The sequence below is a fragment of the Scyliorhinus canicula genome, chromosome 15 (genome assembly GCF_902713615.1).
Source record: "Scyliorhinus canicula chromosome 15, sScyCan1.1, whole genome shotgun sequence".
NCBI classification, from domain to species: Eukaryota; Metazoa; Chordata; class Chondrichthyes; order Carcharhiniformes; family Scyliorhinidae; genus Scyliorhinus; species Scyliorhinus canicula.
This window is the reverse complement of record NC_052160.1, coordinates 14,922,793-14,936,280: the sequence shown is the minus strand read 5'-3', so window position 1 is coordinate 14,936,280 and position 13,488 is coordinate 14,922,793. Positions and strand designations below refer to the sequence as shown.

The window sequence follows — 13,488 nt, the reverse complement described above, 5'->3', positions numbered from 1 at the left end:
ATCTCATCAAAGACAGTCTTAAGATGACTCTCCCTATTAAACAGGATTTCCGCTTGTCATATGCCGTGTGATGGAATATGTTCGAGGAATTTACGAGATATCTTGCAGACCATACGGGGGCTTGGAAAGTTGAGACTTGTTTTGGAAGTTTCTGAAAATGTGACCAACTCAGTAACATCAACAATTGCAAGTGTATCGTTTAAAACATTTTCAAGAAGCCTCTTATTAATAATAACAGGTAGCAAATGTATCAAGAACTGGAAACTGCAGAGGTGCAAAATCTTCACTATTAATAGTCAAACCAATGTGGTAAATCGCAAAGCAAACCTAATTGTTACACTAATAGTTGCAGAAGCTTCTCAGAATTAATTATTACGTCAATGAAGTTAAGTCTACTGAACTAAAAAACACAATATATTTTAGTCTGGCGGGGAAATTTTCTTTGTTTGCTACTTGAAGCAAAATCATTCTTTATTCTCATCTTTACAATTTTAGCCGTTGTAACATTGTGGGAAATGTTCAGAATACAAAGGGTTAATGTCATATTGTAATTAACCACTAGATGGAGCTAGATGCAGAACTATATACGATGGCTGGAGAGGAGAGCTCAGTAGCAGTGAGAGAGATCAGAGTACAGTTATACATAGAGTGTAGAGACTAGTGTTAGTAGAGCGTCGATTGTAGATGACTAGATTATTGTTTACTATAGGAGTAAGTGGTCAAGTTTTAATTAGCAGTGTAAATAAATGTTAGCTTCATTAATGAACTTAGCTTCTATGATATTTGTGAACAATACACCATCCACCTGATAACAGAATCTCAAAGAACACCACAACCATAACATACTTGCTCATAGAAGACATTTCCGAACATGAAAAGAGATTGGATTATCCAGGGGGCAGACTCCCAGCATAAATGTCCGTGACTTATCCAGCTCACCCCGTTTTAATTTTTGGGGCAATGGCCCTCGAATTGGTAATGAGGGGGGACTTTCTCCGGTCTTCAGGGTAAAGTCTTGTCTCATTGAGCCGTCAGCCCATTGGAGGCTAGCAGCTCCGCACATTGGCAGTGCCATGCGTGAGCGGTGGCCATTGCTGGTACTACAGGTAGGTAAAGCCGGTGGCATTCAGTAGTGGACATGGGCATTCAGCTACATCTGGGATCTCGGTGGAGCCAGGATGACAGGTCCAGCCAAGGGGAGGCATGTTGGTCAGGACATGAGATGGGGGACATAGGAAGGGGGGGGGGGGAAAGAGTATGGGGAAGCAAAGCTGTGGGAGGGGCCTCTGATTGGCACTGGGGGCACATCAAGAGGCATACTGGCCAACAGCTGGCACGGTTAAATCTGCCTGGCTACACTCTCTGGTCGCCCAATAACCAGAACATCAGTGAGATGAGGCACTTAGCTGGGCATTAACTGCCCACAAACAAGGTGCAATTTGGCCGGAAGGCAAGGTTACAGATGTCCCGTAAAATTAAGTCCAGGAAGCACGTAATGATTACTCTAGTGCAGTGCGTTATAGAATTGTTGGTAATGAGCGATATAGGTCAGAGGCAGCATGGTGCCGCAGTGGTTAGCATCGCTGCCTCACAGCGCCGACGTCCCAGGTTCGGTCCCGGCTCTGGGTCACTGTCCGTGTGGAGTTTGCACATTCTCCCCGTGTTTGCGTGGGTTTCGCCCCCACAACCCAAAGACGTGCAGGGTCGGTGGATTGGTCATGCTATATTGCCCCTTAATTAGAAAAAATGAATTGGGTACTCTAAATTTATTTTTAAAAGATGAACGACATAGGCCTTGATGTAACAGCGACATCAGCCATCACGTGCTAGAGGTTCTGTTCAGCAGACTGAGCGGGCAGCGCTCAGGGGAGATGTAGCCCACTCAGTAGCCCACTTTGTATATAGTGCACATGGTGTAAATAAGTCAGTTAGGAGTAACTACCGGAGTCAGGCTACAGTCCCTCGAGATGCGAGGCACCACGTCCCTGCTATATGAAACAATTATGGAAGAAAGAAACATGGGGATCAGCTGGGAGGAACTTGTTAGGGAGGCCAAAGTTGATCATTGATACTGACTGGTGAGCCAGGGAGGGTTACAATTTGGAAGGCTGCCTATGATCAGAAATAGCACAGGAAATCTCTGAAGCAAGTAGGTTTCAGGTATTGGATAGCGCCGAAAGAGAAGAATTGAAACAATGATAATAGCTCATGGGTGAAGATCTGCCCCGTGGCCCAATGGGCAAGCTATATCTCAATTAGACACCAGGCTATATCGTCAGAATCGGCCATTATTTCCTGCGTTAGTGTCTACACTTCCAAAGTACTTCATTGGCTGCAAAGTGTTTTGGGATGCCCTTCTGTCATGAAAGGTGCTCTATAAATACAGGCCTCGCTTTTATTGCTGAACCAACTAACGCCGAGGTGTGTGCTAAACAGCAAGACTTGCACTTATACAACGCTCCTCACGACAATAGGGCGCCTCACCGTGCTTTACCGCCAATGAAGCACTTTTTGAAAAGTAGTCACTGCCGGTATGTAGGAAACGCAGCAACCAATCATCGCATAGCAAGACTCCTACAAGCAAACAAGCTGATCGAGGTCAGATTATGTGATGTTATGTGACTTTGATTGAGGGATAACTGTTCGTCAGGATGTTTTTTTCAAAATTCAGGGTTGAGTGTGTGACTAACTGGGACATGGCTGACAGACCAATACAGGAGGTCTATGGCTAACCATACTGTAACATATTTTGGAAACATCTGATTTATAGTATGCAAATCCTTGGATTGAAGAGGAATAATTGTGATACAAGGCTACTAAATTCCAGATTTGGTTTAAATAGGTTGATGCTCCTGTTAATCTTAATCTATATTTCGGAGGGGTTAAATTCAGCACCGTTATCTCAGCAATAGATTGACAGCTTGAAAAGTACACTGGTTACCGTGACAACCTGGAGTGTTAGCTGGTCAATAAAGTTAGGGTGCTTATGGACAATCTCAAACACGTAAGGCCAATGTGAGATTGTGACTCGGCTGCACCACCTTGGAGATCAGGTGGGCTCCATTCCAAACAGTTTAGCAAAGACAGACGTGCGGGAGTCTTCCTGCTCCCACATCAAAGGGTAGGCATTCCATTCAGGGTAGGCATTCCATTCAGGGTATCATTTTTATTAATTCCCCTTTGAGCCTAAAGTCCTCCCTCACTGACCCAAGAGGGTGCTGCACCCTCACAGCAACACTAGCCAGCTTTATAAAGAAAATAATTCTGAGCCAACTAGCTGTGAATAGCTTACGCCAATTATTTTTCGCATCTTTGGTCTCCGACCCACTGCGCCAGCGTGCTGCCCTCAGCTCTTCCTCTTCTAACCCAACCCTGCACACCTCCCTCTCTCTTCCTTTCACCGTTCACCCCTCGCTGTTTTTAGAGCAGCCCATTCCAGTTCCATTCAACCCACAGTCGGGTGAGGGATCCCTCAGGTTGGGGGGGGGGGGCAGGGGTTGGCAGTGGACATCTCCATAGAAACGGGCCAGGGTGGCAGTGGAGTGACATCACCAGTCAGGCGCTTCTCTGTGGTGGCAGTGACTGGGGGTGTGGGGGAAGAGGAAGAAAGGGGTGGTAGTGGGGGAAGGGGATAAGAGGGAGTGGGTTCTCTGCAGTGGTGAAAAGTTTCAATGGCAAAGTTCTCCCAGGAAATTGAGGCTTCGTCCCAGAGACTCCCAGGCAACACTGCTGCAACCTTTTGTCCAGGTTCCCAGAATGGCAGAATCCTGTTAAATACCCAGCTTTAAAATAAAGGAGTACATTGCCAACTCGCTCTATTATTCTGACAAAGGTATACCTTGTGTTTGTATCCTCAGTGGCAAATACCAGATTATTCCTTCACTTTGAGCCTTGTATCAAACTCCTTTGATTTCTTTCAGCCAACAATGTCAGTGTGTGCTGCCATGACAACCAGACCATGTCTATACTGTAGTGGCTGGAAGTATTCACTTCACATTAAGAAATGATTGCCCTCTTGACGAGGTGAAAACATCATCATTACAATATATTAATCAGGCCAATCTCGTCTAAAACATGTTAACAATTTGAAAGCCTCTCCATCCCAGGATACATTCCGATGGGATTTAATCAGGGTGAGGTGATTGGGGTTAACGGTGTTTTCCAGTCAGCGGGTGAAACGTTTGCACTTTTTAAATCATAGGGACGGCCACCTTATTGGCTGGTTTCAATCCAAAATTGTGCGTTTCCAATTCCTTCAAAGAAATATATTCAAACGGTGAAGGTTGAGCATCAACGGTTTTAAATGTAGGTCCAGCCAGGGTTACACGTCAAGTTGAAATTCATATGGTCCAGGTTACCTCCACTAAAACAGCAACTTTGGGCGAAATTCAGAGCAAGTGGGCTCCAAGTCAATGAGATGAAATTTGTTTCCCGTGATGTAGTGTCATTAGGACACTTGCGTGGGGGGAGGGTTTTGATTGTGGTCATAACTCGATGGTAGCAGTTGGACAGGCTGTTTTCTACCTCATCTAATTTTCTTATACACTGAAGGCAACAGAAAAAAAGACATTGGGCAGGGCATAAAATGCACTGCCAAGTCACTACCACACAGCTTCAATAGTCCCGTATTCCCCCATTCACCAATTCCACTCACCCCACCTCCTGAAGTTGTTACTGGGGACACAATTCTACAGGCGCCATATATAAGCCAACATACTATTTACCCTTCTAACGTACAACCTCTGCTTAACAATGTGACTGTTCCCTTATTTATTTTATATTAATCAATGTCGGCTGGTTGTGGTGTTAACCCTGTGCGTGTGTGTGGAGTCTGTCTCATGATGGTCACATGGAACGTCGAGATAAAAGATATGAAGATTGAAGTTATGCAAAGAACTGTATTCAACTGTACTGTGGGCTCGCAGCAACAATAGTCAATTTAGTCAAGCAAAAGCTTTGCTCGCAACAGCAAAGCTCTGCAGAATGTCTTAAACTGTAGGCGGACTCATACCAGGGAAAATGAACAGGCAGAGTCTCAATACGGGCAGTGAGCAATTGATTTAATTGTAGCCATGCCGCGTAAGATCAGGTGATTAATTTGTCACTGACAGGGGGCGCGTGCGGGGTTGGCGATGGTGATTTAAACCAATACCCTTCTGGACTCAATGGCTCAAGCACCAACGACCTGAATTTATATAGGGTGTGCATTCAGGCACTGAGCCACGTAAGGATATATTGGAGCAGTGTTTGACATCTTTGACAAAAAGGTAGATTTTAAGGTGTATCTTAAAGGCGGAGATAGAGAGGCTAACAGGCAACATGGTTAAACTCACTGAGCCATTGGGAAATTTTGTTTATGTTTGATATATGTATTGTAACTGAGCTTGTGCTTGGAGTTGGTCAGTTATACAAGAGTGACCTTGCAGCAAATTAGGACATTGCAAGTGGCCCAGAAACAAGCAGCATTTCCAGCCCAACCCCCTGATCTTTTCTCAGAAACGATGGTGTATTCCCTGGTCATTTACAGTTCCTGTATTGCATATGATGGTGACAAATGGCATTGATGTTTTGAGTCATCTTTCTCTGGACAGGCTCCAAGGGCATTGGTAACCCTTGTCCAGGGAACCATTTACCATTTGTGAGCCCGCATGGGGAACGCCAGAAAACTACTCGACCACAAAGTCCATCACAACCAAAGCAAATTGGTGCGCTCTCGTCCATTCGCGTGTATTTTCCTGCTCGGATCACTGGTTACTGATCAGGAGTGGGGATTTTGACTGCGTTCCCGATCCACACACAGAGGTGCTCAGTCCAATGATAGCCAATGGTTGCCATTACTGGCAACAGCTGCAGCAGCAGAGATTTGGAATCTTCAGCTCATTAAGGCTTCATTATGGAGCACCTCGCCAATTATTCCATTGCTGATGGATACAGTTTGTAATATTGTTACTTGTAATCACGGTGCTGATTGCTAGATAGCAGCTTGGCAAACATAGCACACCCATTTACTTTGGTTGTGATGGGCTTCGCGATCGAATAGTTTGCTGCCATTCACGGTGTTGGCTCCCAAATGAAAAATGGTTCCCTGGACTAGGTACTGGAGGGTTACCAATGCCCAAGGAGCCCGTCCAGAAATCGGTGACTCCAAACATTGGTACCATTAGCAATGTCCACAGCGACTGGCGATGGTGCAGAAAGAAATGTGATAATCTGACCTGGACTGCCCCCAACTCTCTTTCACATTTCTCATGCCATGTATACATTGTTGAAACATCCTACCTTGGTCTCAGCAATCCCTTGCATCCCTCTTACTATTGATCATCTACCAACCAAGGTATTTCTGCTCCCAGGAGAGAAATCTTTTACTGGGGAGGGATTTTATTTTGAACGCTATTAAGAGGTCGACAATAGTTGAAAGGAATTGCAAAATGCAGGAGTGTGAAGCATCAATATCAACTCTGCTCCAAATCTCTCACTCGCTGCAGGTTTCGCCTGTTGATGGTAATGTTTCTGAGCAGAAGCATCTTGGATTCTCTGTATATCATTAATAGCTCATAAAATGTCACTGGGTCCAAATGGAAATCTGTTCTGGTGTGTGTTACCAATAGCAGGGTTGAAGTAGCAGTTCTGTTTGTCAGTTACTCATTCCTCTGTTACAAGACCACCGCAATTGGGGTTAAGCAGACAGAATGGACACAGGGACGAGGAGGCTTGTCCACACTATTGAGGCTTACAAGCTTACGCTGGTTAGTGAGGCGATTTAAAAAAAACATTGGATTTCATTTCTAGAGCAAGAGAATTGAAAAGCAGAGAAACTAATGTTAAACCATTATTGAACCTTGTTTAGACCGCACTTGGGAGTTTAGGGTGGCAGGATTTCACGTTGGTTAGCACTGCTGCCTCACAGCACCAGGGCCCCGGGTTCCACTCCGGTCTCGGGTGACTGCGTGGATCCGCACGTTCTCCCCGTGTCTGCGCGGGTTTCCTCCGGGCGCTCTGGTTTCCTCCCACAGCCTGAAAATGTGCAGGTTAACTGGGACTACGGGGATAGAGCGGGGGAGCGGGATTGGGTGGGGTGCTCCATCGGAGGGTCGGTGTAGACTCGATGGGCCGAATGGCCTCCTTCTGCACTGTTGGGATTCGATGGATTTACTGTGAACGGTTTTGCTCTCCATATTACAAAAGGGATATCATGGCACTGGAGGAGGTGTAATAAAAAGATTTGGCAGAACGATACCAGAATGAAGAGGCTATACCCACCTGGAAAGGTTGAACAGTCTGGGACTTCTTTCTTTAGAGTAGGCTGCACTGAGGGATGGCTTGAATGATGCCTTTAAGGTTAGGTAAGAGTTTGGATGGAGGAAAGGAACATATTTCCTGGTGTGGATAGCAGACTGAGGAACCATAGATTTTAATTAATTTACAGGGAATTAGTTATTTATCCACTGTATGTTTAGAATACAGAACTCACTACCTCATGGATTAAGTCCACTGGAGCAAGGATCAAAATAACCAAAATAAACGTGTGTTTATGGGGGGGGCGGGGGGTTTGGAAAATCCTACCTACCTAACCTCGTTACCCGAATTTAAGCAAAACTGCATTAGTTATGAAGGAACAATGGCCAATCTCTCCTTAAATACCATAAATCTATAGATAAATCAGTGCTGCCTTCAATAACATTCCGCTGCACAGGCCTGTCCAGAAAAACAAAATACTGTAGGCTTCAGCAGCAACGGGAGACAATATAGAATATAGAAAATCCCAGACGAGTGGAACTGCCGGTACATCTGTAAATGACGCCTCCAGAATATAGAGGCCACACCTGTCCATAATTAATTCACGATACAAATGATTTGTTTGAGATCCTGACATCTTTACAATATCTATTCCCTCACTTGGAAAGAATACTCTTGCCTTCCAAGAGGTTACAAGATGAATCTCATTGAACATACATAAAGAAAGGTGGACGTTCCACAATTTCCAGAATAATCAGTGAGATAAATACAACTTTGCAGGGAAATGTCCCTCCCCCACCTCTTCCCCCCCCCCCCTCCTCTCTCCTCCCCCCCCTCCCCTCTTCCCTCCCCTCTTCCCTCCCCTCTTCCCTCCCCTCCCCTCTTCCCTCCCCTCCCCCTCCCCTCTTCCCTCCCCTCCCCTCTTCCCCCCCCCTCCCCTCTTCCCCCCTCCCCTCTTTTCCCCCTCCCCTCTTTTCCCCCTCCCCTCTTTTCCCCCTCCCCTCTTTTCCCCCCTCACCTCTTTTCCCCCTCACCTCTTTTCCCCCTCACCTCTTTTCCCCCTCACCTCTTTTCCCCCTCACCTCTTTTCCCCCTCCCCTCACCTCTTCCCTCCCTCCCCTCCCCTCTTCCCCCCCTCCCCTCCCCTCTTCCCCCCCTCCCCTCTTCCCCCCCTCCCCTCCCCTCTTCCCCCCCTCCCCTCCCTCTTCCCCCCCTCCCCTCCCCTCTTCCCCCCCTCCCCCCCCCCTCCCCTCCCCTCTTCCCCCTCCCCTCTTCCCCCCTCCCCTCTTCCCCTCTTCCCTCTTCCCCCCTCCCCCTCTTCCCCCCTCCCCCTCTTCCCCCTCCTCCCCTCTTCCCCCCTCCCCTCCCCTCTTCCCCCCTCCCCTCCCCTCTTCCCCCCCTCCCCTCCCCTCTTCCCCCCTCCCCTCCCCTCTTCCCCCCCTCCCCTCCCCTCTTCCCCCTCTCCCCTCCCTCTTCCCCCTCCCCTCCCCTCTTCCCCTCTCCCCTCCCCTCTTCCCCCTCCCCTCCTCTTCCCCCCTCCCCTCTTCCCCTCCCTCTCCCCTCTTCCCCTCTTCACCCCTCCCCCTCTTCCCCCCCCTCCCCTCTTTCCCCCCCCTCCCCTCCCCTCTTTCCCACCCTCCCCCCTCCCCCTCCCCCTCTTCCCCCCTCCCCTCCCCCTCTCCCCCCCTCCCCCTCCCCCTCTTCCCCCCTCCCCCCTTCCCCCCCTCCCCCTCTTCCCCCCCTCCCCCTCTTCTCCCCCTCCCCCTCTTCTCTCCCCCTCCCCCTCTTCCCCCCCTCCCCCTCTTCCCCCCCTCCCCCTCTTCCCCCCCTCCCCCTCTTCCCCCCCTCCCCCTCTTCCCCCCCTCCCCCTCTTCCCCCCCCCTCCCCCTCTTCCCCCCCTCCCCCTCTTCCCCCCCTCCCCCTCTTCCCCCCCCCCTCTTCCCCCCCCTCCCCTCTTCCCCCCCTCCCCTCTTCCCCCCCTCCCCTCTTCCCCCCCTCCCCCTCTTCCCCCCCTCCCCTCTTCCCCCCCCTCCCCTCTTCCCCCCCCTCCCCTCTTCCCCCTCCCCCCTCTTCCCCCCCCACTCTTCCCCCCCCTCCCCTCTTCCCCCCCCCCCCTCTTCCCCCCCCCCCCCCTCCGGCTCTTGCAGGTGTGATTACCTACGACCATGATGTTAAACTCAAATCCCGTTTTCATGGCTTTACGCCTCATCTGGTCCAGAACGGCTTCAATCCCCACATATCCAAACAGGTCTCTTCCAGTGCCGTCCTTGAGGTCTGCCGAACAGACAACTCCAGTCTCCTGCGTTCTCTCTGCCATATTTGTTTTCACCTCTTTCAGTTCCAGCCCTGTCAAAAAAAAAGAGCAAAAGCTTTCAGCAATCCGGCAATGAACAGGACTCCTCCTCTGTTATGAGCGAAACAGTGAATATGAGGCACACACATTACAAAGTACCGCACACGCACTCCCACAAAATCCATTAGCTTACTCATTATTCATTAAGTTCAAAAATGCCAATTCTGGCGCAGTATTTAAGAACGGCAGGGGTGGAGTAGTATTGTCACTGGACTAGTAATCCAGAGACCCAGGAGGGCAGCACGCTAGCACAGTGGTCAGCACAGTTGCTTCACAGCTCCAGGGTCCCAGGTTCGATTCACGGCTTGGGTCACTGTCTGTGCGGAATCTCTCCGTGTCTGCGTGGGTTTCCTCCGGGTGCTCCGGTTTCCTCCCACAGTCCAAAGATCTGCAGGTTAGGTGGATTGGCCGTGCTAAATTGCCCTTAGTGCCCACAAAATGTTAAGTGGGTGTGACTGGGTTCCGGGGATAGGGTAGATACCTGGGCTTCAGTAGGGTGCTCTTTGTAAGGGCCGGTGCAGACTCGATGGGCCGAATGGTCTCCTTCTGCACTGTAAATTCTATGATAATTGTCTGAGGACCCGGGTTCCAATCCCACCACGGCAGGTGGTGAAATTTGAATTCAATTTTTTTAAAATCTGGAATTTAAAAAAATCTAATGATGACAGTGAAACCATTGCCGTAAAAGCCAATTTGGTTCATTAATGTCCCTCAGGAGAGGACGCCTGCTGTCCTGACCTGGTCTGGCCTGCGTGTGACTCCAGACCCATAGAGGTGTGATTGACTCTGAACAGCATGGGAGATTACAGATTGGCAACTACTGCTGGGCTTGCCAGCGATGCCCACGGCCCAGCAAACAATTTTTTTAAAATCCCGTGTACAGTACTGAGCACATCAACTTGAGTGTTCTCGTCCGAGGCCCAGATGATGTTTAAGAAACCACAAGTGTGAAGCTGAAAATGTTTATTGCTTCTGAATTTCATTGCAGATCTTGGAACCTTGCCAATTCACAAACATATGTTATTTAAGTTTTTAAATATGTTGCAAGTGTGTACATAGGCGCGGGGGAACAAGGTGAGGGGCAGTTTGGCCTTTGGCGCATTTTTGACTGTGCAAAAGGAGAGCTCACCGGATATCAGCTGAAAGAGAATCACAGATGTTCAGTAATTCAGTAAGTGAAAGACTTAGTCCTTCGGAGATCTTGCCTATGGTTATACCAACACTGACATATCTGGGAAAACGTGTTAAGTCGTACGGCCCATTTAAGTATACAGCTTTTAAAAGGCCAAATCGCTTTTCATAGAAGCTTGTCCTGTCATGCCTGAAGTCTCATTGAGGTGTATCATTTCGCAGTCTGTACAAACAACATAGAGCGAGTTTCATTTTCCCTTTTACTAATATGAATTCATGTACTGTTCACTAATAGTTCTCTCATCCACTGGGCCCCAGGGAGCAGATATTATGGAACCTCGCCATAGACATGTTTAAGGATAAACCCCGGATTAATATTTTTTTTAAACTTAAGACCTCTTACAGCCTCAGGTCATCCCAAACACTTTACAGTCAGTAGAGTACCTTTGAAGAGCGGCAAGATTTAAAAAAAGATGAATAATAATAATCGCTTATTGTCACAAGTAGGCTTCAATGAAGTTACTGCGAAAAACCCCTAGTCACCAGTCAGCCAATGTGCAAACAAACAGCAATGCAATCCTGATTACCCTTTTTAGTAATGTCGGACTGAGGGATAAAATTTGGCAGGACACCTGGGACAACTCCTGTTGCTCTTCCTCGAAACAGTGCCACGGGATCCGCTGTGTTCACCTGAGGAAGGAGCAGTGCTCCGAAAGCTAGTGTTTGAAACAAACCTGTTGGACTTTAACCTGGTGTTGTAAGACTTCTTGCTGTTCATCTGAGGGAGCAGACAGGGCCTTGCTTTAAGGTATCCCCTAAAAGCCAGCACCTCTGACTGCGCTGCACTCAGTCTGTACTGCCTAGTGTCAGGACAAGTAGACATCAGCAAACAAGGACTGCGCTGCAATCACCTGTCTACCTGACATACATTTGTGCTTTTAAACGTTAATACGGTGGTGTAGTGGCACATGCTTTCTGAGGTACAAGGGCCTCCAACGTCTTTAAAACATTCTGTCATAACCCCCACAAGGACCACACGGGGAAACACCATCTCCCTGTGGGCCTCGTGGAGTACGAGCTTCCCAGGCAGGGGGCGATGGCCAACCACCTGCGGTTCGTTATGAACTAACATAAAAAGCCAGCCCAATTCAGGGCCTAGTGTGGTTAGTCCCCCCAGCTGGGATTCTGCTGGGAGCGATATGCTGTGTTATGCAGACCTTTGTAAATAGTGTAAATAAATCTATGTTCGTTTACCGCCAGCCTCCTCGGAGTCATTAAACCTTCTTTTGCATCAAAGAAATCACGGAGAGGTGCCGCATAGGGAGGAGAAAATTCAGTAGTATTTATAATCAGCTACTCTGGTACCCCTCGGAGGCTCAGTTCATTGCAATCACCATAATCAACCTACAATTTTTCAAGTCATCTTACTCACAATAAAGCTGCAAAACAAAATTTCCATTCTCTGAACTGCCTTCGTGCACCAATTGAGAATATTCACATTCTATTTTAAAAGGAATTTTCAAACATTTGTTTTCTATTTAATGGTGAGTCAATCTTAGTTTCTTTCCCCCCCTGTTCCTAGGCCTCTCCTTCGATTGATACTCCACCACCCAGAAGTGGGACTAATTGGTCGCTATGCTACATAACCTGCAGGTTTCACCCAGCAACTCAGTCAGTTTCTCTACTCATTCCCACTTTAACTCTCACGTTTGAAAGTCTGCCTGCTTACCAGGAAAAGGGATTCTTCGGCTGGCTACTGTGATAGCCAATCCCGGGATCGGCCTGTGCTCAACTCCGTGTGCCAGCACCGTCTAAATCAGAATCTGAATTGTCATGCTCAATGAACAAACTGCAGATGAACATCCGTCACAGCAACTGGGATGTCAAGAGTAGCCTAATGAATAAGGCCAGTCGTCTCCCATGGAAACAGGGAAACAAAATGACTTGCATTTCAATAGCCCCTTTTGTGGTTTCAGGCCATCCCCAAAGCACTGCAACCCCAGTGAAACAGTTGGAATGTAGGAAGAGAGGCAGCCAATTTCCACACAGCAATCTCCCACAAACAGCACAAGACCATAAGAGCAGAAGTAGGCCATTCAGCCCATCGACTCTGCTCCTCCATTCAGTGCGATCATGACTGACCTGATAATCCCCAACTCCCCTTTCCTTTACTGATTAAACATCTGCTATCTCAGTCTTGAACATACTTAATGACCCAGCCTCTACAGCCCTCTGCACTAAAGAATTCCACAGATTCACTACCCTCTGTGGGGAAGGTATTCCTCCTCACCTGGGTCTTAGATACGCAAGCATTTACTCTGAGATTATGCCCTCTGGTCCTCGACTCTCCCACAAGGGGAAACGACCTCTCAGCAACGTGATAATGAATAGGGTAATCTGTTCATTATTACGTTAGCGGAGGGATTAATATTGGCCAGAACACGGTGATAATTGCCCTGCTTTTCAAAATCGTGCCTTGGCATCTTTCACACCTACCTGAGGTAGTAGGTAGGGAGTAGGGAGGGCATTAGGAGGCCAAAATAAAAACCGCAACAGCCTGCATTCCCTCGCACCACATTCTAAATCTCCTGGGATTGTCCGAGGCCGAGATATCCTTTATCAAAACTGCAATTAGAACAAACGGGAAGAAACATGATACATGACGTGTCTTGCTTCATCAATATTGGTTGTCCCACACTTCCAGGCACCAACTGCACACGCGCCTTTTGGGGTGATGCTGAATTCAGTGTGTGGACCCGTCAGCTATG

General features: G+C 48.1%; 1 protein-coding gene across 9 annotated transcripts in view; it reads right to left on the bottom strand.

The window, feature by feature from the left end:
* The window catches only part of LOC119978086 (neuronal-specific septin-3-like), a 400,144-nt gene that overhangs the window by 145,074 nt on the left and 241,582 nt on the right, over nt 1–13,488 (bottom strand). For 7 of the 9 annotated variants that reach the window (XM_038819476.1, XM_038819477.1, XM_038819481.1 and 4 more), the window contains one exon: nt 9,394–9,582. In XM_038819476.1, coding sequence (XP_038675404.1) covers nt 9,394–9,582 — 189 coding nt within the window. Of the gene's footprint in view, nt 1–9,393; nt 9,583–12,449; nt 12,471–13,216; nt 13,239–13,488 lie in introns of those variants that run through there. The other 2 variants (XM_038819482.1, XM_038819483.1) reach the window with 2 other exon arrangements.